The sequence below is a fragment of the Odocoileus virginianus genome, chromosome 2, assembly GCF_023699985.2.
Source record: "Odocoileus virginianus isolate 20LAN1187 ecotype Illinois chromosome 2, Ovbor_1.2, whole genome shotgun sequence".
Classification (NCBI taxonomy): Eukaryota; Metazoa; Chordata; class Mammalia; order Artiodactyla; family Cervidae; genus Odocoileus; species Odocoileus virginianus.
The window spans coordinates 90,772,242-90,799,177 of NC_069675.1; the positions used below are offsets into that span (position 1 = coordinate 90,772,242).

The following is a 26,936-nucleotide window of genomic DNA, read 5'->3' on the forward strand; positions in this document are numbered from 1 at the left end:
CTTCACAGCACCGGATACATCACATCCGAAGCAGTGGGAAGCGACGAGTATAGACGGCATTACAGGCAATGACTATTCATTTAGGCTTTGGGAGCAAAAGGCAACCCCATTTTCCCTCTCACAATTTTTTTCTCCTCAAAAGAGAAGGGAGAAAAAAAAAGGAACCTAAAGAGATATTAAAAGCCCTTTGGAAAGGAAACAGGAATTAGATATAAAACTAGTGTGCTCAAATAAAACTAGATATAGCTACACAAATTTACCAAAATCAAGCCTTGGAATTTCATAGTATATGTGTCCTGGAAAACCTGGAAACAAAGTCCACCAGTGCTTTAAAACGTACAAATTTACTCTGAGTTTCAAGGATCAAGGGGGAAAAGTAAGCTAAGCTTCTGTTTTAAGGCATGAGTGAGAACCAATCTCGAACTCCACAGTAAAAAACAAGCTGGTTTTGTGTGGAAAACAAAGGACAACTATCACGAAGAAATGAGAAAACTGCAAATAAGGAAACCACAGGGAAAAAAAATACTTCTTTCCCAGCCTGGTCCAAGAATACCTCTGCAAAGAGCCCAAGGATACACACACCAGAGGCCAGAAATACATGTTGGAAAAAGACAGGGGAAAGATGGCTATTTACTAAGAGCTAACACATTTGTGGAAAACTGTATTCAATTACTATAAAAGGAAAAACTCAACCTACCTTGAAGGCATCTTTCCCTAAAGGCTACAGGCTCTGTATTTTCTTCTGGGCCACCCTCTGACAGTTTCACAGTAAATTAATTTTACTCTTACTTTTCCTGAGCACATATATTTCCTTCTGCTTAGCTTCATCTAAAATTTTAAGACATGAAAAATATTTCCCTCCCAATATAGTAATTCTTCCTTTATCGAAAGCTTTTTTTTTTTTCTTGAGAAACAGCACTGAAGACAAAATTTCTCTAAGTGGAAGTACATACTAAATCTAAACTCATAGAAAAGAAAATGTCTATCAAGGTAGTTGATGCTTCTCACACTATCAGAGACCCTAATTTTTAGAGCTGGAAGGTGTGAGAGAGGTAAACACAGAAGAGACACAGGGTGCTCGCTTCGGCAGCACATGTACTAAAATTGGAACGATACAGAGATTAGCATGGCCCCTGCGCAGGGATGACACGCAAATTCGTGAAGCGTTCCATATTTTTTTAAAAAGAATTCATCTGAATCAGTTCTAATGAGGTGGATGAAACTGGAGCCCATTATACAGAGTGAAGTAAGCCAGAAAGAAAAACACCAATACAGTATACTAATGCATATATATGGAATTTAGAAAGATGGTTAACGATAACCCTACATGCAAGACAGAAAAAGAGACACAGATGTATAGAACAGACTTTTGGACTCTATGGGAGAAGGCGAGGGTGGGATGATCTGAGAGAACAGCACTGAAACATGTATATTATCAAGTGTGAAATAGATCGCCAGTCCAGGTTGGACGCATGAGACAAGTGCTCGGGGCTGGCGCACTGGGATGACCCAGAGGGATGGGATGGGGAGGGAGGTGGGAGGGGGGTTCAGGATGGGGAACACATGTAAATTGAGTGATTGTTCAGCAAATCTGTACACAAAAATAAAACTATTAAAAAAAAAAAAAAAGCAGAAGGGACACAGGGATCCTTATTACGTTGTACTTCTGCTTCTCCATTTATATCACACTCCCCAACACACACACTCACCAACTTACACGCACACAAGCAGGTGACACACACATGTGCACAGAGTTGAGAAGTTTTCAGGAAAACAAGAGCTTGATAAACTGCCTGATGCTGTTTCCTCTGAGATCAAAGATAAGCAGACTCTAAATATATCTGAAAAGAAAGGGAAATTCAACACTAAAAACAATTTCTAAATCACTTGCAAATTAGTTCATGCTCCTAGCATTTTAGGAAAGGAAGACTTTGGCGCCCCCTTCTCAGAAATACACAGAAGTGCTAGGAAGTGTAGTGTACTGACTTGGTCAACAGGTTTCTAGGAAACTCTGAATGTGTGTCTGCTATGCAGAAGAAAGAAGACAGAATTTCAAATATGACTGCAATCACCCAAAATGGCACGAGAACAACATGCAAACCCTCACATAATTTTAAGGCAATGCATCCAGGGGAAGGAACAAGGAGCTGGCCATTAAAAAGAAAAAAGATGGTAAGCTCAGTGAGACTTGTCTTTTTAAATATAAGTTCATTCAAGTTTCCTAGATTTTATTTCAACGCTACTTAAAACTATATACGATAAACCATCAAGACAAATTTCATGTTAATAAGACAGCTATCTGACTCACAAAATGCTTAAATATTTTATCCCATTTTTCCTATAAACCATTATAACGTCTGTAGACATTCTAATTATTTCAGCATCAAACCTACTAACCTCTTATTCTCATACCCAAAACCAAGGCAAAAATCCCTCTGAAGGAAAAATCCTCTCATTTTTTAACTCCATAAGTAAGGCCACCTTAGACAATTAGTCAGAACGGCCTGGTTTCCCATCAAGGAATAAACAAACAGAAAAGCCAGGGGGCAGTGGACCAGGCACAGGGGCCACTGCTTTAGACAGCAGGCCTTGTCAGGTGAAGGAAACCGATGTCAGAGGGCCTGTGCTTTCCACAAATGCAGGATGGGCTCTAGAAGCAAGGGACAAAAGGCCTGCCCCAACTCCTCTAACAGGAGAGAGGAGGCAGCCAAGGAGAGGAAACAAGAGCCTTCTGCTTGAGCACCCACCATGGGCCACACATCCTATGCTGTCATTTTGTCATCCTCCTAACAAACCGGTGAAGTGATAAAGCTTCCCGTCTAGCATTACAGGACTAACAGGCACTGGCCAGGATTCCTGTCTCAGGTGCGACCCTACATCATTCTCTCAAACAGAAAGTTCTCCAGGCCACAATACAGTTCAAAGCAGACACGCGTGACCTTCCATGACCAGGTCTCTGGCTTCCTCGGCCACCCCCACGTCCCCAGTATCCACACACACTTGACACTCCACCAACACTAAGCTGACAATAATTTCCTAAATGCCCAGACCACTTCAAGTCTACATTTGACACATGCTTCTCCCTCTGCCCCCTCACAATCCACAGAACTCAGAGACACCCGTCCAACCTCAGCCGAGAGATGACTTTTTCCCAGAAGCCTTTCTTAAGCACCACACCACATCTTAAGTGATGAGAGTTGATCACTTTCATCTTTGCCAACTTGCCCATCCCTTCACAGCTGCATCCCCAAGACCTAGTAGTTCCTGGCACACAGTGAGCACTAAAAAAAAAAAACACAAAAAAACCCCTGCTGAATTAGGCTTGGCTGATTTCAGTACAACTGTTCAAATGGAGGAGCTGGGGAAAGAGTGGGCCCTGAAAGAGTGACTACAGCACTAAATGTCTTGATAAAGTGAAAAGGAACATGTATTACCTAATTTACCATACTAAAACGAACATAAGACAACTCAACAGTAAAGCAAGTCAATTTTCAAAAGGAAAAAAATGCTTTAAACCCACAAAACCATGTCCTATTCTAGGTCCCAGGCAGGTCTGAGCTCTATGATATTCACAGGAGAGAAATGCCCTCCCTGGATTTCTGCCTCCTTCCATCGGAGCTCTGTCTCCTCAGTAGTTTCCAGGTGGCTGCTCCTTAGCAACCTCCACCAAGTCTGCCTTTGTCAGCCCACCCTCAGTTACTGAGTGGCCAGTGTTGCTTCCAGAACAAAGCTCTTTAAAAAATCAGAAAAACCAGATACAATTCAGGGACTGGCATTTAGAAAGGGTGTGCACAATGCTGAGATGGCCACCTAGTTACTCACAGACTTATCTCTGCATCCTCTGTCCTTTCCCAAGCTCTTCCCATGCCATCCACACACACCCACCTGCTCAACCACCACCTCCCAAACCACTCGGCAGCCAGCCATAGGGAGAGACCGGGAGGGAGGTCAGGGTACCCAACGCCACCCTGTCATCCATGGGGGACAGAGACAGCTAGCTCTGCACTGCCAGATCCACTGCGGCCACCTGGGTGGCACCGCCTTGCCCTGGCTGTCCGGGTTTGGTGTTCATCAGAAAGAACTCAAGAGATGCCCTGGAAAGCATGGTCTGCTCCCCAACCTCTGCCAGGGCCTGACTCTCCCACAGACCTTCAAGGTGACTCCATGGGGCACCCAGACTCAGACCTCCAGGAAAAGGGGGCTCAGGCACAAACACCACAAGGGTCACATCTCCAGCCACTCTTTCAAAATGAAGTGTCTGTCTTATTAATAAGATTTAGGCCACTGGCTTAAAAAAAAAAAGACTAGCATCTGTAAACAATGTAAAATATAAGTCCTGAAACTCAAGAGATATGTGCAACACAAAGAGCATTAAAAATTAAAGAGTTCACAGATAAATACTATCAATACACCAACAGAGAAGATGACACAGCAGTTTACAAAGAAGAAAAAAAGAGGTCTATACACGTTTAGAGACATTGTTCAAGTTCAATAGTCATCAAAGAAATAAATACAAATGGAAACTAAATAGTCTTTTTTTTAATTTCTAGATTAGCAAACATTAGAAATAATAATATCCAGTGCTGACAAAGATGTAGTAGAAAGGGCAATCTAACATATTCCTGTAGAAGCACAAATGGAACTTTTTTAACCCACAATTTAGAAGCATCGATCAGAAAGCACAGAGCTACAGGTATCCACCAAACCAACAATTCTACTGCTGGAGATATATCCAAAAGAAATAAATAGTAACAACCCATATGACACTTTGATCAGTTTAGATGACAAAAAAACAAAAAAATAACAGCAAAGACTGGAGGTAAATGTAAAGGTCTAGTACCAACAATCAAGATAGGGAGAAACAAACAAATTCATATACATGGTGATTAAACACAACAATAATTTTTGGCAATGTCCATAATACAATATTACTGAGGGAAAAACATTCTGAAGCAAAATTAACAGATATGCTTATACAATACATATTATACACACATGGAAGGAAAGTTTTTAAAATTATGTTTATTTCTGAGTGGCGCTATATTCTTTTTGCTTACTTGTGTTTTCTTATTTTCCTTCAAAGATAATGTATTACTTACAATTTTTTAAGATACACACTTGAAGAATTCGACATCGTGAAGGGATGAAAAAAGATATTCCAGAAGACCAAGACCTTGCCAGCTGTCACAGTCCTGCTGTGCAGCAGCAGCAGCAGGCAGCTTGGTCCTGAAATCTGCAGAGAGCGGCCTGCAGGTCAACCCACGCAGGAGTCAACAGTCCCAATGAACAACAGCAATCAATTGTCACAGATAGATATACATGTCTCTCTACCGGTCCTTAGGAGGGCTTCCTTAGGACAGGCACCAACATCTTTTAAAAAGAGGTAAAATCATCTTAACAATGAAGTCCTCTGAGCATACCAGCACCAAGCCAGATCTCACTTATCCAGAAGTCTGCTATGTGACAACCAACTTCCTAAACGGACCCCAACAGACACAGTCGACCTGGTGTTTATTAAACTTCAAAGCACATTCAGAAGAGTTTTTTACGCTCCTCAGACATGGCAGGTAAGTGCAGCCCCGTTTCGCAAAAAGGAAAACTGAATCCCCAAGACAAGGAACTTGCCCAGATCACAGAGCAGACGATTAGCAAATCTGGGAACATGAGCCCAATCGTTTGAATCTAAAGTGTCCAACACAGCTTCTGTTTCCCATGCTGTCTCTCAGACTGCAAACCCAAATGCCTGAAATTAAGATTAGCAAGTAAGCATGAAAACAGCTCTAGTTTTCTCAACTCCCTTAGCCCCCAAATCATGCTAACTTTTTGCTTAGATTTCAGCAGAACAATTAACACACATCTGGAAACAGTTAATCTGTATATAGCTTGGAAATTCAAATGAGACTGGGATTTTAGTTAAATGTTTTAAATGATTAAACAGATGCCATTCACTATTTACCAATACTACTCAAGTACCGAAGTATTTATTTTTAAATAGCCCCATTTAAAAAAATTAAACAGTGAAGTTACTCTTCATTTCGTAAACCCTCTAAGGGTGTCTCTGATCTTAGTTTATCAACATTACTTTAGTAGTTCAATTTGAACCTGTTTCTAAGAGAACAATCCATCTCAGGACAAAACTAAAAATGCATCAAGAAAATTTTACTGAGATACTGCTTTTACCTGTTCTGTATGTTTAAAAAACATCCACATTAATATGGCTTAAGGACAGTGGGATTAAAAAAAAAAAAACATGAAATTTCACTTTTATACATGTCAGGGTTAACTACAAGTACGAAATCAAACCCAGCAATTGTAGACTCTATTAGACATGCTGAAGAAACTATAAAAGACAATTTTCTAAAACCTGCCGCTCTCTCAAGTCAAACTCTCAGAAAGTCGGCAGGTAGAAATCTGCTTTTTCTAATCATGTCTAGGCTCATAAATTCTCACATTGAGGAAGGGAAAATAATTACCAAGGGTTTTTCTGTCCCTGACCCTAAACTCATGTGGTACAAGTAATTCCTCATTTTACAGACAAGGAAACTGAGGCTCAGTTAATTTAAAGGCAGTAAGGGTAGCCAAGATTCAAACCTAGGTCTGGTGGCTCTCCCTTGTGGCTCAGCTGGTAAAGAATCCAGCTGCAATGCAGGAGACCTGGGTTAGATCCCTGGATTGGGAAGATCCTCTGGAGAAAGGAAAGGCTACCCACTCCAGTATTCTGGCCTGGAGAATTCCATGAACTGTATAGTCCATGGGGTTGCAGAGAGTCAAGACATAACTGAGCAACCTTCACTGGTGGCTCCAGCCCATCCACTTTTCAGAAGGTGAAACTCCCCACTCATTGTTTCAAACCAACCATCCCAGGTGCCCACTGGGCGGCAGGCCCTGGGACACACAGATGCACAGGACGTGCACAGCTCTGCGCTTCCTCCCTGCTTTCCCCCAGCACCTCACTGAGGCCCTCCAAGCCCTGCAGGGCTGCCAAACTGCTCCAGGAGGCACCACCTCATCAAGACAAGGTGAATGACGCCCCAGAAACGACAGGACGGCGGCCCTACTGCCCTGGCTGCCTCCCCAACACAAAGGGGAGGATGACACAATGTGTCTTCCTCATAGGTTGGCTGAGACCTGAACGAGATGGCACATGTAAGACAGGATGCCTGGCACACGGTAAAAAGCTCAGTATAAGAGCTAGCTATTACAAATACTCTAGGACAAGGTTCCTGTCCTCTAGGGGCTCTTTTAGACAATCATTCTCAACAAGTCTCAGGGTTGGCAGCTTTAACAGAAATGAAGGTCTTTAAAATTTCTTCCCATGAAGTTCCAAGAGGAGCAGGAAATGGATTTCTACTGCTTTCCCTCCAAATCAATTTAACCACATCTTTTCAGGAAGAAAGTTGCTCCTTTTGCTAAGAAGCAGTCCATTTTAGGCACCCAAGGACCTGTTTGCCACTGTGGCCTGCCAGGGTGTAAGATGTATGCAGCAATAAAAGAGCAACGCAGAGAACTTTCTCATCCATCAGTGTCAGCTCTCCCTGACAGAGCGCTTACTCACACCTGCTCATTGTTAGTCAACTGGCCACTCATCCTGGGCAAAATTCGGTGCTTTCACAGACCCTTGGACTGGGATCATTTTTCACTGTGTTCTGGTCTACAAGGCCTGGTCTCCTGGCATTGGTGCCTGCTTTGCAGGCCAACACCAACAAAGTGTGAAGAGCTGACTTGTGAAAATAAAACAATGATGGTGCTGGGGGAGCACAGTCAGCCACTAGAGAGCAGTGGAACTCCTCTCAGTGCCTGGGAAAACTCAGACACGGACTTGAAATGGTTTAATTGTATGCATGCATTTCATTATAAGTCTTGGTCAAAGCTTCGTGGAGAGGCAGGCCAAGCAATCAGACAATCTTGCATGGGTTGCGGAAATCCAGAATCGTCCTTTGTCAGCATAAACAGTTTAATTTGATGTTTTCACTCCTGAGTAAGCACTGAGTATTACATTTAAACCCCTCGTGAGGGGAAAGAATGCTTCCTTTTCATCAGCAAATGAACCTCAATGTCAGAGTCTATCTTTTATCCCCAATGAATAAAATATATATATATAGTATTTAATATGCTAGAAAATAGATTTTAAAGCATCTAACAACATTTTCACTCAGAAAGTAATTTCTCAAATAATGCAGTTCCTTTTCTAAATGTAATGTAGTAAAAAAGGAGTTAAATTTTATTCTAAGTAAATCATTTTAAATACCACTTAAAGGGAACAGGGATTTTTCTTATAACTGCAACTGCCAACATCTCATTGACATGACAGACTATAAACACTTATTCTTAAGAAAAGACTAACATTTGGGGCATTCAGGCCTGAAATGTGAAGGCTGTCTTTTATTAATGTAATTCAATGAAATACCACAAGGTGTTAAGGCCAGAAAACTCAAACAGAGGAGTCAACTAACCCTATGTTGAAAGGATAAGATGGAGGATGAAAATTACCTTAAAATTATACTGCCTCTCCAAACCAGGCTCCCACCCTCATCAGGCCCCGCCAGGAAACAAGCTGCCCTCAGCACGGCCGACCGCAGGGCGCGCACGTCACTCTCCCACTACGGGAGCTTGAGGTAGTCGGAGCTGACAGTTCTTCAAAGGCACCTTGGCACCTTTACACCGGTCCACACTTCAAAACAGCTTCCCAAATAGCAAGTTAATCCCTTTGCAGGCTTTTTCCAAGTTTCCCTGTCCCTCAGAACCCTCAAGGACAAAGGGCCACAGGGTTTAATAATTGATAAAAACACACTTAGTCTTAAGTGTAAGTAAAGGTTTATCTTGTCCACAGAGCCTTGGGTGAATAATAAATCCTATATACTGGGAAAAACGTGTAAAGGCACTGTTGCATATATTTTTTCACTTTATTCATCTGTATTCTCTCCATTTTATAGATAAAAACAAACAAAAAATTAAGATCACGGAGGTAAAGGAACCTAACCAAAACCACACAGCTAGTAATGGTAGATCTGGTTGCCAGCAAGTCCCTAGCTATACGACCTCCACATGAAAAGTCTTCTGATATATAAAATGACTTTCCTCTTGGTCTGTCCAATAAAGAAGTAAGATGACCAAGCACCAGATTATACTAGCAAGAATAAGAAAGTACTTTTTGTAGTAGGGCCAATTTTGAAACAAGAGCAGGTAAAGATGAACTAATTAATAATTAACCTCACTCTCTCTGAAACAGTGTTTAAAGCAAAGGACTCAAAACTGTGTGCACTGCATTTCACTCCTGAAATGTTCTCCTGGCAAGGGCTTTTTTTTGGCTGTAAACTAAGGACTAAATTCAAACTACAAAAGATTTCGCGATAAAATGTCAAAGAGCAGAAAAAAACAAGAGGAAGAGCACCCTAATATTAATTCAATACCTCACTACTTAACCTACAAAAAGAAAATATTTAATATTTTTTACACAGAATCAAGAATAAAGTCCACACTAATTAGAACAGATGAAGAACCAGCAAGGACTGGCTCTGTTACATTCCCTGAAACAACATGATGAATTGTAGAAGTAAATATTTTCTCATTTCCTAACATATCGGCACCATCTATTGGCTTAGTACCACCTTTGCAACAACCAGGAAATCAAGATGCATAATCCAACTTTCATGGGCTTTTGGTTCTCAGTTACTTAATTCCTGGCATCCCATAGTGGTATAAACTTTAAGACATAAAATCCATGCATCACACATTTTAAATCTTCTGAAATTCATCTTATTTAATCAAAGCAAGAAAAACTGCCAGGAAAATCTTAGTACACAGAACTGTACATAGAGAATGTGTTAGCACTAAAATTATCAAAACACCATGCACCAAACATCAATGATGTTCCACACACAAAGATTTTTACATGTGGTATCTTGCTTAATCCTCACACATTTCCCATGGAACAGACCTTAGAACCTCCATTTTCCTGAAGGAGAAATCAATGCTCAACAGCTAATAAACGTTGCACTTGGATCTGAACCCAGTCTGACTGCAAAGACCAGCTCTTTTCACAACCCCATCCTACACTGAAAAATTAAAAATGATGCCATAACACATGTGCAGGGGAAAGCACATAGTGCTTTACAGAGCGTGTTCACATGTGATACTGCAGCATCCCAATGACCCAGTGACATCAAGTAAAAAAAAGTCAGCTTCTTTTTAGAAATGAGGGGTTTGAGGTTGAGAGAGGTTAGATGACTAGCTCTGGTCAAGCATGTGCCCTCTGAGAAGGCTTTTACACGGGCCACTGAACTAAATACAGTGCTAAATCAGAGTTTATATCTGATTGCAGAGTTGAAAATTAATGTGGAAGAAATATTTGCCATCTTGTAGTGCACTGGTCTGATATACAAAGCACAAGAAATTTTTTCAAATCGAGTCATGTGGAGGTAATAAAATGCCTGCACGAAGGTTGTACTTCAGTGTAAAAATATGGAGAAAAACGGCAAGTCTGAATTCCCTACTGATGTTCCTAAGTTTCAACTTAATTCTAAGACTCTTCTTTGCCCACAAGGTGAGACATCTGGTATGTTTACTCTGTCCCGGATCTTTTTAATTGCTAGGGGGCTCTGTAAACTGGGACTTAAGAGGTACATTCCAGTAATTAGGCAATTGCATAGCCAGTTCATCTGGAGAGAGAATTTTACCTGGACGGCCCTGGCAGTGACCCAAAGCCTTCCCTAATGGTGCATATCAATGTTTATTCCTTAAGTTAGTATTCCTAAATTGTCCAAGGGCCTCATTTCCAGGAATGTCATGCTTTAAATTTCATTCATATTAATTCTCTATGTGAATAAGTGGGCAAAATAAAAATTTTATATACGCTGCCAATGCAGTTACAAGGAGCACTGCCAAACTAATAGCAAAAGATGGTCCCCAAGCTTCTCCTGACACTATTTCAGTTTGCTTAATAAAGAAAAGCTGGCAAGTTAAAAGAATAAGCTAATTAATCTGAGAATTAAAAGAACCCACATTTTGTCTATTAAAAAAAAAAAACAACAAAACCATTTTCCCTTTCTTAATAAAGAAAAGTCAAAAAATCTTGCCCAGTTTTCCACAATCCCACTAATCGATCACCTGCAGTCTCCTGCAAATTATGTTCTTAAAGAAGAAAATAATTAAATGAAACCTAAGGAGTGCATTTTTCTTTTTTTGAGAATGGATCAAATCACATTTGGTCTGAACCACTTGCCACACACCACTCAGCGACAACCAAGCCAAGGGGGGAAAAGCTACAGAGACCCGGGGTTCTCAAGCCAGACCACGCACGTCCAGGCTGTGTGACCTCGGCACACCTCTCTGAGCCTCAATATCCTCATTCGTAAGACAGGGATGATGGCAAACACCTCAGAGCAGTGCAAAGATTCTGTCAGTAAAGGACCCCTCACAGTTGCCGGCACTGCAAGCTGGAAAGCTGCCAGATGAACGCGGCTATCCTTATGGTCAGCATCCCATCATAAGATAGGTTTTAGGACAGAAGCTGTCCGCGAGGGCCACACCATGAGGCGTTTGATACCTTCTTCTCTTAAGCAAACCCTCAGGAAGGTGAGCCCTCAGCGAGGAGGCTCCTGGACCCGATGCTCAAGGAGCTGTGCCAGAACGTTAAGAGACGCGCAAGACAAGACAGGTGTCTTCTGTTCCATGTAAATTAAGAGTAGCCTTCAGGCGCCTGGCTAGTCACCAATACAGGCCCATGAGTAGACAAAATTTAGACACTCCTGTCTTATGGGTAATTTGTAGCTTCCAGCTCTTACTGTCAAATAACTCAGAAAAAAAAAAAAAGATCTATTACAAAGTTGTATTTTTATTTTTCATAATAAAAAACTCGGTAATTTCACTAAAACATGAGAATTCACATGAAATACTCATTTTCTCACAGCACACTTAAGGAAAGCCTCAGTTGCACATGGAATGTTAACGCTCAGTGGGCACATTTCAGTTAGGAGGGCCCTCTATTTCATCTGTAGCTGGAGGTTTGCTTTGTAGCTCACCCGAAGTCAGTCACATGAATTAAGACAAAAACCACCACAGTTTGGCATTTCTGGGGTTCTCTCTCAATATCAAACTCCCCATCCCCTCAAAAAAAAAAAAAAAGAGAGAGAGAGAGAAGAAAGGAAAACAACAACCACCTCCATGGGAAGCCAGAACAACTCCTTCATCAGGAAGAAAGGCAGCCCAGCACAGCTCCCACCACAGGGAAAGAGGCGTCAAGCCCTGCTCAAAAGTGAACAATGGCTGAAAGAAACGAAGAGAATGACAAAGACAAAACCAGGACAGCACAAAAACTGTTATTTTATTTCACATTCTCTGATAAAAGGCTGCTCTTCACAATGGACTTGGATTAGAGAGAAACAAAATATAAAATTCATGTTGTTTTCGGGTGGTAGAATTGTGTATAATTTTGAAAAGTTTCCTTTGATACTATAAAGCTGTTTCAGTAAATACTGTTTTTAATATGCAGGATAGAAAATCTTCACAAAGAGCAGTCAAAAATATGCCAAACAAATAAATGCCCCTGGGAATTTGTGTAAATATTTTTAGTATTCAGAAGCAAGGCTTAATAGCTTAATGAAGAAACATCTGTAAGATGATAAAATCAAAGCAGCTGTGGTAAGCTCAGGCTTGCCTGGGCTGAAGGACAAGGGTTCAAATCTCAGCTTTGCTGCTCCCAGGCAGGGTGGTAAGGGGCAGGCCAGTAAATCTAAGTTTCAGGTTTCTCATCAGTAAGAAGGCAATGACAGCATCCCCTGCATGGAATTAGAACTAAAAATAATGTGACAGCAGCAGCAGACACTGGCACAGAGACACCTCCAAATAAGCTTTAAATTTAAAATAATACAAAGCTGAAAAAAAAGGACCTATCGTATATGCAATGCTTTGTACTGTTCTCTTACGGCTCAGCTGGGGCCACACAAACGAACACAATCTAAACCAACTCTCCCCTAGGGGTTCCATAACCTGTTTACAGACAATAAACAGCAGTTAAGCCTTCTAACACTAGGTTTCATACATACACAAACAAGTTAGAGAATCCGAAAGTTAATTCACCATCTAATAGTCATTGAATCACACAGACTCTGGGAGTAAAACCAATTCTACTGACAGAGATCTCAGACTCATGCAGGGGCAGGAAGGACAAGGGCTGGGACAGTAGACGATGGACAAGGTTGAATCGTGGAATCAAGTCTCACACCAAGTGCCTGGGGAGGGACTTGCTAACAGCCTGAGGCAGTCACGAGGAAAAGGCTTCTGGGCGAGGCCCTGGATGACGAGCAGGAACACTCTGGGCAGAAAAGGCATTTCTGAAAGGAGGCAGCACAACAGTAGTGGGGAGTGGGGGCAGCTCACAGGAGGGCGAGGGGCCTGTTGCCACAAATGCCTGAGGTACGAGGGGAGGAGAAAGAGGAAATGAAACAGGAAAAAGGGTCCAGAGCAGGAGTGGAAGGGAGGTGACCCCAGCGGAGGAGTTACCGCAGACTGAGGTCGAGAGCGGGGAAGGAACTGGCACTGAGGAGGGCAGGAGAGGATGGTCAGAGGCTGCAATGGGGCCACGCGGCTGGTTTCTGAGCAGTCTCCAGGACAATCATGGTCACTCCTGGACCCATCCACACTCTCAACATTCCCGGCCAGATGTGACCTCCCTCTCGGCCTCGACTTCCCCATGCCAATCCTCCTTCCCACAGCTGTCAGCCTGCTCCAACGAGGAATCTTATCCTATCATCCCCTGCTTGAAAACAGGGACATCCACGACACAGACAACTCAGCCTGTACGATCGGACTCTCCTCCACCCTCCTGAAAGCCCAGACATCCTCATCCCTCCCTGTCTTTGCTTCTGCTGTGTCCCTCCCATGGAGCACTCCCCTCACCCACTGCACTCACTTCACCCATCCAGCTAAACTCTGGCCTTTGACCATACTGATCCCTTGTGCACCGTAAGGCCTGAAAAATCTTTCTCTGGCAGGTAGGGAGCAGGGTGGCAAACTCCTGGCTAATTCCTAGTTACCATTCAGGTCTCAGTTTAAGAGCTACTTTTCCCCATCTTTCACCTACCAGACTGGCAAGAAGACCCAAAGTAGGAGAGCTTATAAGAGAAAGGCATTCTCACATTCTCCTGGTGGAATACAAATTAGTGCAATCTTTTTGGAGGGCAGTTTGGCAACAGCTCTCAAAAGGTTAGATGCACTGTACAGTCATCTGTCACTTTTAGGGGCTGCCCAGTAGCTATACTTCCTGTGTCTAGGGGACCCCACCACTTCAAGAACAGATGACTGAACTTTACCCACCATCAGCAATCTAGCACCCACCCTTTCCTGGAAGGAGCTCTCTGACAGTGAATGAGATGGCAGGAAGCCTCAGTTCTGGACAAGGCAGCTGGGGCAGCAGAGAGGGGAGTGAGCCAGGCCTGCGCCAGCCAGGCCAGCAATGCTGTCTGCAGCATTCTACCTTTGCTTACAACAGCCCATGCGGCAGCCTTCTTTCTGATACTGTTCTCAGCCCCAAACCCAGTTCTTGCCGCCCCAGCTATTCTGTGAGTCATCTGCTATCCTTTTAAAAAAAAAAAGGAAATTCCTCCTTTCCTAAATCATCCGGTGATTCTAGTGCTTTCAACAGAGAATTCTGAGCAATAAATGTGCCACCCTAATCCAGAAACTCCACTACTAGGAATTTATCATATATATTTATACAAGTTCACCACAACACACACTCATCAACAGGACAAATGGTCACTTAAGTCCTGGTACAGACATACAGTAACAATTCTAGGACAGTGTTATTATAGATTTGATATTGATCTATAGGCACTGATACAAAATTTTCTTTGAAACAAGTTAAGAGGAATGGAACAATATTTACAGCATGACTTCAGCAATGTTTTTTAATAGGAATACACAGGTAGATGACAGATGATAGGGATATAAAAGGTGGATCATAAAATACCTCCTGAGAAAAAACACAGTAAACTCTTAACAGTGGTTACTATGAAAGAGGGACTTAACTTTCACATATTTTTCCACATTTGAATGTTTTGTCATGTTCTTAAATTACTTTTCATTTGAAAATGTTTTCCTGTCACTTGTCCAAGAAGGACTTTCCAAACATCCATTATCCACATACTCCTTCCTGTTAGAAATTCTTCCTTATAATTGTTCTTTTCCTCCAGGGCACTTAGCACAATGTGTTCTCTCAGATTAATGTGTATCTATTAATGTGTATCATTAATGTGTAACTGTCTAATTCCTGTCTCACACCCAAGGCTATAAACCCTGAGGATAAGTGCTGTGCTGACCACTACATTCCCAGTGCCCAGCACATGTATGCTCAGTGGCTCAATCGCGTCCAATGCTTAGAGACCCCAAGGACTGTAGCCCGCCAGGCTCCCCTGTCCATGAGATTTCCCAAGAAAGAATACTAGAGCGGCTTGCCATTTCCCTCTCCAGGGGATCTTTCCGACTCAGGGAGTGAACCAATGTCTCCTGCATCTCCTTCAAGGGCAGACAGATTTTCAACCACTTCGCCACCTGGGAAGTCCCCCAAGCACATAGTAGAGGCTAAATAAATTTCTAATAAATGAGTCAAAGTAACTTATCCTTCTTTTAAGATTCAGCTCAAGGGAAGTGAAGCTCTCCCTGAAATCTTCCAGTTTAGAAGCAACCCTTCCTCCCTCGGGCCTCCACTGGCAGTACCTACTGCCCTCGTCAGTTCATACATCTATCTCCCCCACGACACTGAGAGTGTGTGGAGGGCAAGGATCCAGACACTCACCGCTCCGTGAAGCCTGCTACAGTGCTGTTACACAGAAGGCACTCAAGGAAGTGTTGATAAATAAATGAACAGATGGGAACAGACACACTAAACCTCAAAAGCAACAACTTACTTGTGCATCTAAAATCGGATGTTACTGGTATCTTGCTCTTCTTAATCTTCTGTGAAAGCAAAGCCAGACTATGGAGAGTAATGATTCCTAAGCGGAAGTGTGGAGCCATCACCGTGGACTCACACTGGACTTGGAAGGAAGCAAGATCACTGCTGGCCAGGACAGAGCACAAAGCAGACTTACAGGAATGAAATGAGCAGACACAAATCTGCTTTACTCACTTTCAACACCTTTTCTAAGTTCGGAATGATGCTCATAAGACAAATTACTACAGTTCAAAAGCAACAGAAACCAACTCAATTTTCCCATCTTAAAAATGAAAAGGCCTTGTATCAATGTTAAATTTTCTGATTTTGATGATGTCATCAAGGTGATGTAAGGGAACATTCTAAAGGATTTTGAGATAGAGGGTTATAATGTTCACAATTTACTCTCGAATGGTTACATACACACACACACACATAGCAAAAATGCACCAGAGAGCGAGCAATAATGTGGTAAAATGTTAAGTGACAAAAATGAGTAAAGGGTATATATGACTATTCATTGTACATTCTTGTTACCTTCTTGCAAGTGTGAAAATTCTTTTAATTAAAGAAAGAAGAAACGAAACTACTTAATAGAAAAGACTATTCCACCTTTACTACCATTTAAAGGCATCAGATGGGGAGAAATAAAAACAGTATCTTGATGGAGCTAACAAATAAAATGGAACAAAGAATTCAAAACAATTCTAAAATTACTGTATTTTCATTTTAAAATAATTATTCCATATGGTATCTGGGGGCAAATCATTCTTCTCACAAACAGGGAACATCTGTTGTATACAAACCTCATAAAAGGCTTGAGTATTAAACGCAATGAAATAGCAAAGTCTCACACTAACAATTTTCAGACTATTCAAGGCAGCAGTTATCCCTGGCTCTGCAGAGCCAAGATACCAAGACAAAAAAATGTAACAGGTAAACAACATCTAGAAAAACGCCAGTTACACAAGGCCTGTTCAAATTTCTGGACATATGCAATTTCACTCAGAAATTTAGCATGAGAGTTAAATTCAATAATCCCAACTCTTCTAAAGTAATTTTATCTTTTTTTTTTTCTAGTTATTAAAAAAAATATACTCATCTAGCATTTAGAGCTAAAATACAAATGTACAAAGCTGACCTAAAAAGTGTAGCTACTATTTGTAGACCAGGCACTGGGTCAGGTGGTTTATGTACATTATTTTTAATCATCATAACCTGGTACACACGTGGTAGGTATTACTGATACCATCTCAGAGTGAGGAAATCAAGGTTCAGAGAGGAACCCTAAGTGTCCAGGATCCCTCAGAGATTAAATGGCAAACAGAGACTCAGGTCACAAAAAAATCTCTGCATGTACCAGGCCTATTGCCCCAGTGAGGCCTCCAGTCTAGCGTTCCTTCCGCCTGGGAGCCCCTTTCACTCAAACCTCACCTTCACGAACCTATGTAACCTTCCTGTTTAACACTACTATCTGTTTTAAAATAAAAGAAGTTCTTGACTTAAAAAAAAAAAAAAAAACAAAAAAAAAAAACCACTACTATCTGGCTTCCACCCCAACACTCTCAAGTCCCCTTATACTGCATTAATTTTTTTTAACTTTCTGTTTTGAGATAATTGTCAATTCACAGGCAGATGTAAGAAAAATAATAAACCAAGTTTTTGTACACTGTTAACTCAGTTTCCCCCAAAGGTAGTATCTTGCATAACTGTGGTATAATATCACTTACATTATGTTTTTTTCTCCTGGTATTTATCACTTTCTAACATAAAGCTGTTGTTACTGTCTGTCCACCCCCACTAAAATATAAACTCCTTGTAGGCAAGACATTTGGTCTAAATTTTGTTCACTGCTATATCCCAAGCACACAAAATAGGCCTAATCTCCAGGAGGAACTCAACAGATATTTGTAGAAGGAATCAAAGCACACTGGGCTGCCTCCTCTATCAGGAAATAAACCAGTTCTTTTAGAGACTACTTTGGTAAATAAGAGGATTCTGAAACAACAGGGAAACATTATACTCACCCATGGTGACATAAGGCAACTTATCAGTTGATCCATGAGGATAGATGCTGTAGAGGTGAGGTCCAGTAACATCTACTCCCCCCAAAACTAGGGCTGCACCAATGTAACCTTGATACCTGGTGATCAGAGCATGCATAAGAAAAAAAAATGAGTCTACACTGCATCACTATAACTTATTCAAAAGCTGCATGGGAAGTCAGACAACAAAAGTTTTTCTTTCACTACTATTGCTTCATTAAATAGCTACTGTTCTGATGGGGAAAAAACAGGGAAGGGAGCAAACATACTTGAACATCTATCAGTTAAAAAAACAACTGTACATTGTAGGAAGCACTCCACGTGCCTTCCATCATCTCTGCCTCCCAGCCCCCTTCAAAAGAAGACACTACAGTTCTGGTTGTAGAGACGTCAGGAAGCCTCAGAGCCAAGCGCGGCTTACTCCGAGATCACAGCACCCCTCCCATCAGACCTCGCTGTGATTAGCAGATGAGCTCCCTTCCAAGTCAATGGTGAACTGTCACTAAACTAAAATTGTTCAAATTATCAACCTCACTGCAGGAAAATGACCTGTGTCAAAATACCTTTCCCTTGAATAAATCCACAAAATTATGGCAGCTAAGAGCTCATACTGAGCAAAAGAAAAAAGTATTTCGTTATGCAGGGAAGTGAACCATGAAATAACTCCATGACAGTTTATAAACCCATTGCTACTGTCCACAGTTTAAAGTCATTTCTCTCAAGAACGTGGGAGAGACATTTTCCACCTGACCCCAGCTGTTTAATTCTGTACATATTTGCTCCTTTGGACTCTCTACTTGGTTGGTTTTACACTTCTATAGATTTCTTTCCCTACATATAGTTCAATTTTTTTACCATTAGAACTGCTATATTGGACAAACATGCTGGATTTAAAGTTCTCCAATGTAAGCCTTTAGCTATTTGGGAAGAAAAATGACACTAAAACATGCTGAATTTGCCTGATGATACAATCATTAAAATTGATACAAATAAATTAACACAAAAGCCAAAGTCCTAATTTTAGATTGTTTGAGACACAGTTACCCATCAGGAAGTGCTCTAGGTCAAGTCCAATACTTCCTGCGTCCCTTGATTACCAACTGATTACTTCAAATCTTCCATTTATAAGTGAAAAAATAAAGAGCAGGGAAGGATTTTAGAAGCAGTCTCAAGAGGGAAGAGAGGCCCAGACAGAGGAAGAAACTGGTCCTAAGCCACATGAGCTGGCAGCAGGTTCAAGAGTAGATCTAAGAACTCTGGGGTGAGAAACCAGAGAATCACCAGACCCACCAGTCCCACCCCAGCCCAGTGCTTGATCCACTATATATATCCTATATATATAATATATATATATATATCCTGCCAAACAAACTGTTTAGTTAAAGTCAATAATAACCAGCTAGTTCCCGTCCAAGATAAAACATAATCTGCTTGATGCCTTTAAAAGAGTCTAAGCTATTTTGGCAAGTCAATGAAATCCCTAAAATTGAACCAGAAATTCTATTTCCAGGAATCTAATTCTAAAGATATAAAAGGACAAATATGCAGAAATGAATCATAAGAATGTTTACTGCAGTAACTGTTTATGATGCTAGAAAAGTGGAAACAGTCAGAATTACCTAAACTAAGACAGCTAGTTATACAACAGAACACTACACAATCATTAAAAATCAGGCCACGTTTTTCATAAACAACTGATGGCAGTACAACTTAGAACAATCTTTCTCGGCTACAATTTTGGCAATATGTATTAAAATGTTAAATGCTCCTATCTTTGACCCAGCAATTCCACTTCTAGGAATTTATTTTAGAATACAGCCTAAAGAATTAATAACACAAGCACCTAGAGATTCTACACTCCAAAGGATCCACAGAATACCTTATAATTAAACATCTTAAAACAGGCAATATTGTTACTCTTTAAAAACTGGTTAATAATAACTGTGATCCAACAAAAATTAGGATGTTGATCAATGGCTGTTAAATTTTTATGGGGCACAGACCCCTCTAAAAGAGTGATTAAAACTGTAGAATTCTCACCCATAATAAGTGTACACACACAAATTTTTCACTCTTTCAGGAGAGTTACAGGTCTATAGAACTCCTCCACAGGCTCAAGGTAAAATCCCTAGATGCTGAGCTAGCTCATCTACTGGTAGGAACAATACCACAGTACACTATTATGTGAACAAGGTCAGTTATAAAACAACAGAGAGCAGTATTCCACTTTTGCAAACACATATATGAGTATGTATATATGCAGAGTATAAAAGGTCTCAAAAAACAGATCTCAAAGTTTCATACTACATGTGCTTCAGTGGCAGAATGTCAGTTGAAATCTACTTCCTTCCTGTCACATTTCTGTAGTGTCTGAATTTTTACAATGATTACTTTTATAATAACTTATAAAAAGAGATTATTTTCTTTTTGAAGTATTCCAACATGGAAACTACTCAAGATGCACTGGTAGGTGAAAAGATTAGGTTATATGCACAACTAGCATCCCATTCTTATAGAACAAAACATGTATTATTAAACATAGGAAAAACCCCGAAGAGTGTACATTAACCAATTAGCATCAACTGCTTATGGGTGGTAGAAATTCAGATAATTTCTATATTTTTTTGTTTATCTATCGAAACATATATTAGTTTTTTTTACTGTGAACATGCACTTATGGAAAGAAAGGCAGAAGAAAGGATCAAATGAATGGACAAACAAATAAAAACATTATAAGTATCAATGTATATACAAAGCCAAAATGTGATTCTCCCTAAATGGCAAAGTTTCAATTTGTTCTTTGGGCTTTTCAGTATTTTCAAAATTTTCTAGGATGAATACACATCTTTTGTTAAGGGGGAAAAAAGTACAATATAATAAAATCAATTTTTAAAGCCTCTACATATTCAAATAGTTTCCAGAATATAGACTAGTATATCAAACATTTCTGATAGACTCAATAAGAAGGTTCCATGTTCAGAAGGAACAAGCATTATTTACATCTTCTACATATAGTCAAAGAAGAAAAATAAAAATACTGTTTAAATAAGGAAAGAGATGCTCACTTCTGTTTATCAAACCCTCTTTTCTCACTGATTCACATACAAGAAAATGGATTATTTAGGAGGAAAAAAATAGCAATTTTTTTAGAGTACACCCTGTACTCTATTTCAGCCTCTGAATGAGTATCTAACTGTGTATCAGGCCCTGTACAAGGCACTGCATAAGCTTGGTTCTTTATTCATTTTCTCCCAAAATTTAGAGAAACAGAACTATTATCCACATTTTATTTTTTTTATCCACATTTTATTGAGGTAGAAACTGAGGCTAAGAAGAGTGAACAGGCTAATGTCATACAATGTAAGCACTGTAGACAAGATCTGAAGCAAAGTTCTAACGTCAAAATCTATGCTTTTTTCCCCTTATACTAGTGACTCACTTTATGTAACTAACAAAATGTCAAAAGACAGAACCATAATAATCCTGGCATAAATTTTTAAGTTTTCTTCTCAAAACTTTGATAAAATTCAACTTTTACACAGTATTTAACCAAAAGATAAAATACTGAAACAAGAGATTTTAGAATTTCTGAAACATTCTAAAGAGATCAACAGAAACATCTGCTAGATTTAAATGACACTGCAAGCAATCTTGAAATAGGCTATTTACTGCAATTTTACAAGCTTAAAAATTGTTTTAAATGTAATGCACCACACAAACCACGAGAGGGAGCTTTGCATTTAAAATCAAATCACAAGTGTCCAGTTATCCTGACAACAGTACTTTAACAAGCTCTCACACTGTCCTGAAAGAATCTGATAGGTGATAATTCTCTAGTATTAGGATGATGATTACATACATAAATAAATGGAAATTGCCGACATAAAGACTCAGTACAGTCAGGGTAGGAACTGGATAAGTATGACTAGGCTTCCTGCCATATGACTCACAAACTCTGGTATCTTCCACTGTATAAAAGGGGGAATTATTCCACTGGCCTTGCTGCACAGCTACGTTAAACCTCATATCCACTTACCGAGGGCCCAGGGCCATGAAGACGAAAACCTACAAGTCACGGGAAGGTACAGGCAGACAGGAAACAGGGAAGTGACTGACACACCAGAACACATGCTCTCACCTCCAAAGGCAACAATAGCCACTGAGTCCCAGATTATAGCCCACTTTATATGAGTTTTTATCAAAAAAAAAAAAAAAAGGCTGGAAATCCATATTTTAAATTCAAAGCTCCCAACTTATAATTATTTGCCACTACTTTTTAAATACACTATGTGACCCAAATGAAATTTCTCTATAAGCTGAATATGGCCTGTGAGCTTAGAATCTTTGCTCTCTGTTCCTGCTCCCCTTTTAACTCTCATAGGACTGGCTGCAGCTGCTACCAGTTGGGGCAGAGAAAAAGAAAATGTCTTGTGTAGGCTGCTTAATGAATGATGAGGGCCAAAATAAAGGCCTCTTGATCAACTTTTCAAAAAAATTTTAAAAAGATACCATGGTGTCCATTCTATAAAGAAGGAAAGAGGAGAGAATTTGTTAAAGGTTAAGGCAGTCACAAAAGGAGAAACCAATTGTTACAACTCAGGACTAAATGCCTAGGCTATTTCCACTATACCACACTACCTCTCTTCTCTTTATGAGCAAATGAAAAATGGACTTAAAATGTGGAAACTGTCAAGACCTATACAAACACCAACTGATGGTGTGATCGTTAAGGACGAAAGAGAAACAAAACCACTAAGAGGAACTCTCTGTGGGAGTCAGCAGGGAGTGAAGATAAGGCAGGAAATGACTGCACCTCTTTAAAAGCTCAGTTTGTTCACTTATAATTAGAGATGTTAACAGCCCCATCACAAGGCTAAAAGGATAAAGTGAGATCATGCATAAAGCACTTAGCACACAGCCCGGCACAAACAAATAAATGTTGGTTGATATTAACAGTATTATACTGACTCACAGCCAACTACAAATTATCACTTTTCATTTCATTGTTACCTTGCCCCTAAAAGAGGGAGAGGAAACAATCATCTGTGCGTGTTCACAAGATGAACTTAAAGGTTCCTTCCACTTCCAGCTCTAACTTTCTAACTAAGAACAAAAAAGGTTTTTGTATCTAGAAATACCCTAAACTTCAGGAAATTACTCAGTTGGTCACATGTGATTAATTTATGGGGAAAAAAAACAGACCCCATAAATTCAAATACATTATCAAAAGCCTTATGAAATTAGAGTAGCTTTTCAGTAACAACTGATTTCTGGATTAAATGTGTATTTCTGAATGCTTTTTCTCTAGCTTCCAGGGCTCCCTTGGCTGAAAATCTAAGACATGATGCTATAGAAAAATCTAAGAAAGATGCTATAGAAATCCCCATCCTGAAACCTTACCTGAAAAGCATCTGCTTCAGCATCCGATTGGCCGTCACAACTCTGGGAAGGCGGCCAGTGGAAAGGGAGTGGAGCTCCAAGTTGGAAGAAATAAGCTGGGTTGTCATGTCTGTGTCTGCAGCTGTCCCAGCACCACAACAACTAAAAAATACAATTAGAAGTGTAGCTGAAATTTAATTACCAAAGGGCTCAATTAGAAGTGAAGCCTCTTGGAAAACATCCACAAAGGTGAGGGATAGAGAGAGATGTTTTTGAGTATACATGCACTGTAACTACTCTAACCAATCTTAAATAAACATAAAATTAAGAATGCACATCTAATTACATGTAAATATATTTCTGTAGTGCAGCAGAACCTTGCAAATCATTAGTTTCTATGTTCTTAACAGAGTGTGCATTTCATGATACGAGAAAACACTCAAGTTGTACAGAAGAGCAAGGAAATGTTACAAGTCTTGCAATTTACATCTACCAAGTATCTACTACTAGGTACCAGTCATTTCAAAGTGCTGAGGATAAAGAAAATACGACACAGTAATAGCACTTGATTTCAAAGTTGAGTATAAGAGACATATACTACAATATAGTAGCACAGGTAGAAAATGCTACAGGAAATTGGAAGAAAGAGCAATTCATTCTGATCTTCGAGGTTTCATTTGAGCTGGATTTGGAAGCAAAGAATAAAAACATTATACAAACAGAGAAGAAAGGGCATTTCTAAGCAGAGGGGCTCCAAAAGCAAGGGTGAAACAGTTTGGGCATGAGAGGAACAGGGACATGAAGGAGATAAGAGACAGTCCAGGTATAACTGGAACACAGGGTGACACCAGCTAAATAGGATGAAAAGATAATCTTTTTGTGAAATTGTACATGACTTTAAATATCATACTAGAGTTTCAATTTTATCCTGAAAGCAGTGTGGAAATGTGAAAAATCTCTTGAAAAAATTTTAAAGAGGAAAGGGAGATCTATGAGATCTGTGTTTTACAAAACCCAATATGCCAGAAAAGTGAACAATAGAGATAAAGAAAAGACCAAAAGCAGAGGGACCATTTAAATGACAACTGCAATAGTCCAGCTGAGAAAAAAGAATTCAAACCAACGCCTCAGTAGAAGGATAGGAGGGACTGGATTCAAAATGCACACAAAAGGCAGAACTGGGTCAAAACTGAACTAAAGCAAAAAGAGGACTGGAGGATAGCTTCTTTATGTCAATGGAAATGCCATTTAAAGGAGACAGAAAATACAGACTTAACAACAGGTTTTATTGAGAAACAGTAAATGCAATTTTACCCCTGATATGTTTAAAAATGAGTTATTTGAACTAATCAATACTTACTAAATGTTAGGAGATATGAAGTGTATTTTTGAACAGTTCTTGTCAGCAACAACCATCCCTTCAGTTGCCCTTGTATCTGCTCCAAGAACTATGCCATCCTGTTTTTTAAAAATACATACTTTTAAACAACTTCACATATATAAACAGAACTCTAGTTCAGTAAAAAAAAATAGTGACCACACCCTGTTCCCTGAACCACTTCCCCACCCACTGAAATATTGTGTTATACTTTCAGCATTCAAGAAAAGGCTTATTTAATAAACATTACTGGCTGAACCCTCAGTAGACAGTAGGAAATATCACTCCTGTTTTTAAATGAGGCTCAGAGATTTAGTAAATTCCTTACAGATCACAGAGCCAATATGAGAAAAGTCTGGATTAAGATGCAGAAATCCTTCCATTAAATTAGCCAGGTCTGTCCATTTCTTTTTAAAAGATGTCGCTCTAAACCTCTCACAACGACAACAACCAGTTATCTCTTTTGACCCTTACAACAATTTAGATCAGGAGTTATTATGTCCACCTGGACGGGAAAGTGTGGTTGTGAGAATGAAAATGACCTGCAAGTGAGAAGCAACAAAAAAAAGCTAAACGGTTAAACAAACCCCGTTTTCTCCCAGTACATCATTCTGTTTCCTCAAGTAGTAACGTTAAGACAGAAAACTGGCTTCCTATCGAAAACTGCAAAGCGAGGTAAGAATATAAACTGTCGATAAGTGCACAAAAAACTGACACACACAGTCTCTCCTAAAAGACCTTTTCCTGATGTAGTACGCTGTAAGATGTGTCTTTCCTCACACAGCCGAGAGAAGTAAAAGAGACCAGGTGGCCTGGTTCCTCCTGCTCTCAGCCAGCTCCGGCTTACCTTATAGACCACACCTGCGATGGTCGTCCCAGTTTTCCGGGCCGTGGGAAGCTTGTACCCTTTCTTTGCAAAATCGGCTTCCAAGACGGCATTTCTGAGAGCAAATGAAAGAATAAAGCATTGAAGGCCAGGGCCACATTGTGCCGCACTGGCAGGAAGAGTATCTTAACAGGGAACTCAGGAAAAGGAAGAACGACTAGCATTTGTTTTCACGCCCATGTTGACTGGTTCCTCTCCAAAAGAGGACGACTGTCCCGTTTTTCTGCCAATAGAGCGTCTGAGAGGACCCGCACCACGCTAAGGAGACGGAGATGGAGGGTGTCCCGGTGCCCTGGGAAAGTGGACGAGCGGACCCGACCTCAGGAGAAAGCCACGCTCGGGCCCAGATTCCCCTGAGTCACAGGGGCCGCGAGCCAAGGGCCCTCTCTGTCCACCCTTCGTTGGGACGTCCTGGCCCAGACCGCAGCCCAACTGCGACCCCGACACCGCACTCCTACTCCCGCCCTGAACCCGGCCCCGGGCAAGGCCACACCTTCGGCAGTTATCGAAAGAGAAACCTCCAACTGGTGCCTCATACACTGACACAGCCGCCATCTTCCCGAAAAAGTACTTCCAGGCCGGGGGCGGGAGCCAACAAAATGAACAAAACACTTCCGGCGCCACCAGTGAGCTAAGGCTGCACTGGCGAAGCAAACTCCGGGCTTGGGCGATTGATCTTAGAGTAACGGGCTCCTAGAGGAGCCTGGAGATGTTTGGAATAGAGCGCCTCAAGTGGAGTGGAGGAGAAACTGACTTCCGGAGTACGGAGAAAGGACTTTTTATCTAAGGTGGACACGCCACAGACCCGGCATCCTGCGGTGTCTACTGAAAATTCGACTACATGGGGATTCAGAGACAAGCCCATCCAATTTCTAGGCACAGCCCCACCGCCTCCTTGCAACTCTGAATTTGTTTCCTCTGCTGCCAAATGGGGGAAACAGCTGCCTCAAAAGGCTACTGTAAAATTAAAAAAAAAAAAAACGCTTAACATCATTAGTCATTAGAAATCACAGTGCGATACCATTGCACACCCACTAAGATGTCGATAATCAGAAAGACAGAAAATAACAAGTGTTGACAGAGATGAGGAAAAACTGGAACACTCATATGTGCCTGGTGCAGCTGTCCAGAAAACAATTTGGCAGTTTCCCCCCCAACCCACACACACAGAATTAAACATAGACCTAGCAATTGTCTCTTAGGTATATATCCAAGAGAATTGGAAACAGATGTTCACAAAAACTTGTACACAAATGTTTATAGCAGCATTATTCATAATAGCCAAATAATGGAAACAATCCAAATGTCCATCAACTT

At 40.6% G+C, this 26,936-nt stretch overlaps 1 protein-coding gene and 1 non-coding gene across 2 annotated transcripts in view; one reads left to right on the forward strand and one right to left on the reverse strand.

Moving 5' to 3' along the window:
- The window catches only part of PSMB7 (proteasome 20S subunit beta 7), a 55,938-nt gene extending 29,707 nt beyond the window's left edge, over nucleotides 1-26,231 (reverse strand). The window contains exons 1-5 of the mRNA XM_020872084.2: nucleotides 26,113-26,231; nucleotides 25,581-25,674; nucleotides 24,716-24,813; nucleotides 23,377-23,517; nucleotides 17,959-18,074 (exon numbers count right to left, since the gene is read on the reverse strand). Coding sequence (XP_020727743.1) covers nucleotides 17,959-18,074; nucleotides 23,377-23,517; nucleotides 24,716-24,813; nucleotides 25,581-25,674; nucleotides 26,113-26,174 — 511 coding nt within the window. The 5' untranslated portion in view covers nucleotides 26,175-26,231. The remainder of the gene's footprint in view (nucleotides 1-17,958; nucleotides 18,075-23,376; nucleotides 23,518-24,715; nucleotides 24,814-25,580; nucleotides 25,675-26,112) is intronic.
- LOC139031582 (U6 spliceosomal RNA) lies at nucleotides 1,075-1,178 on the forward strand. The gene has a single exon (XR_011484076.1). It is a non-coding gene; the product is annotated as a U6 spliceosomal RNA (small nuclear RNA).
- Nucleotides 26,232-26,936: the final 705 nt, after the last annotated feature.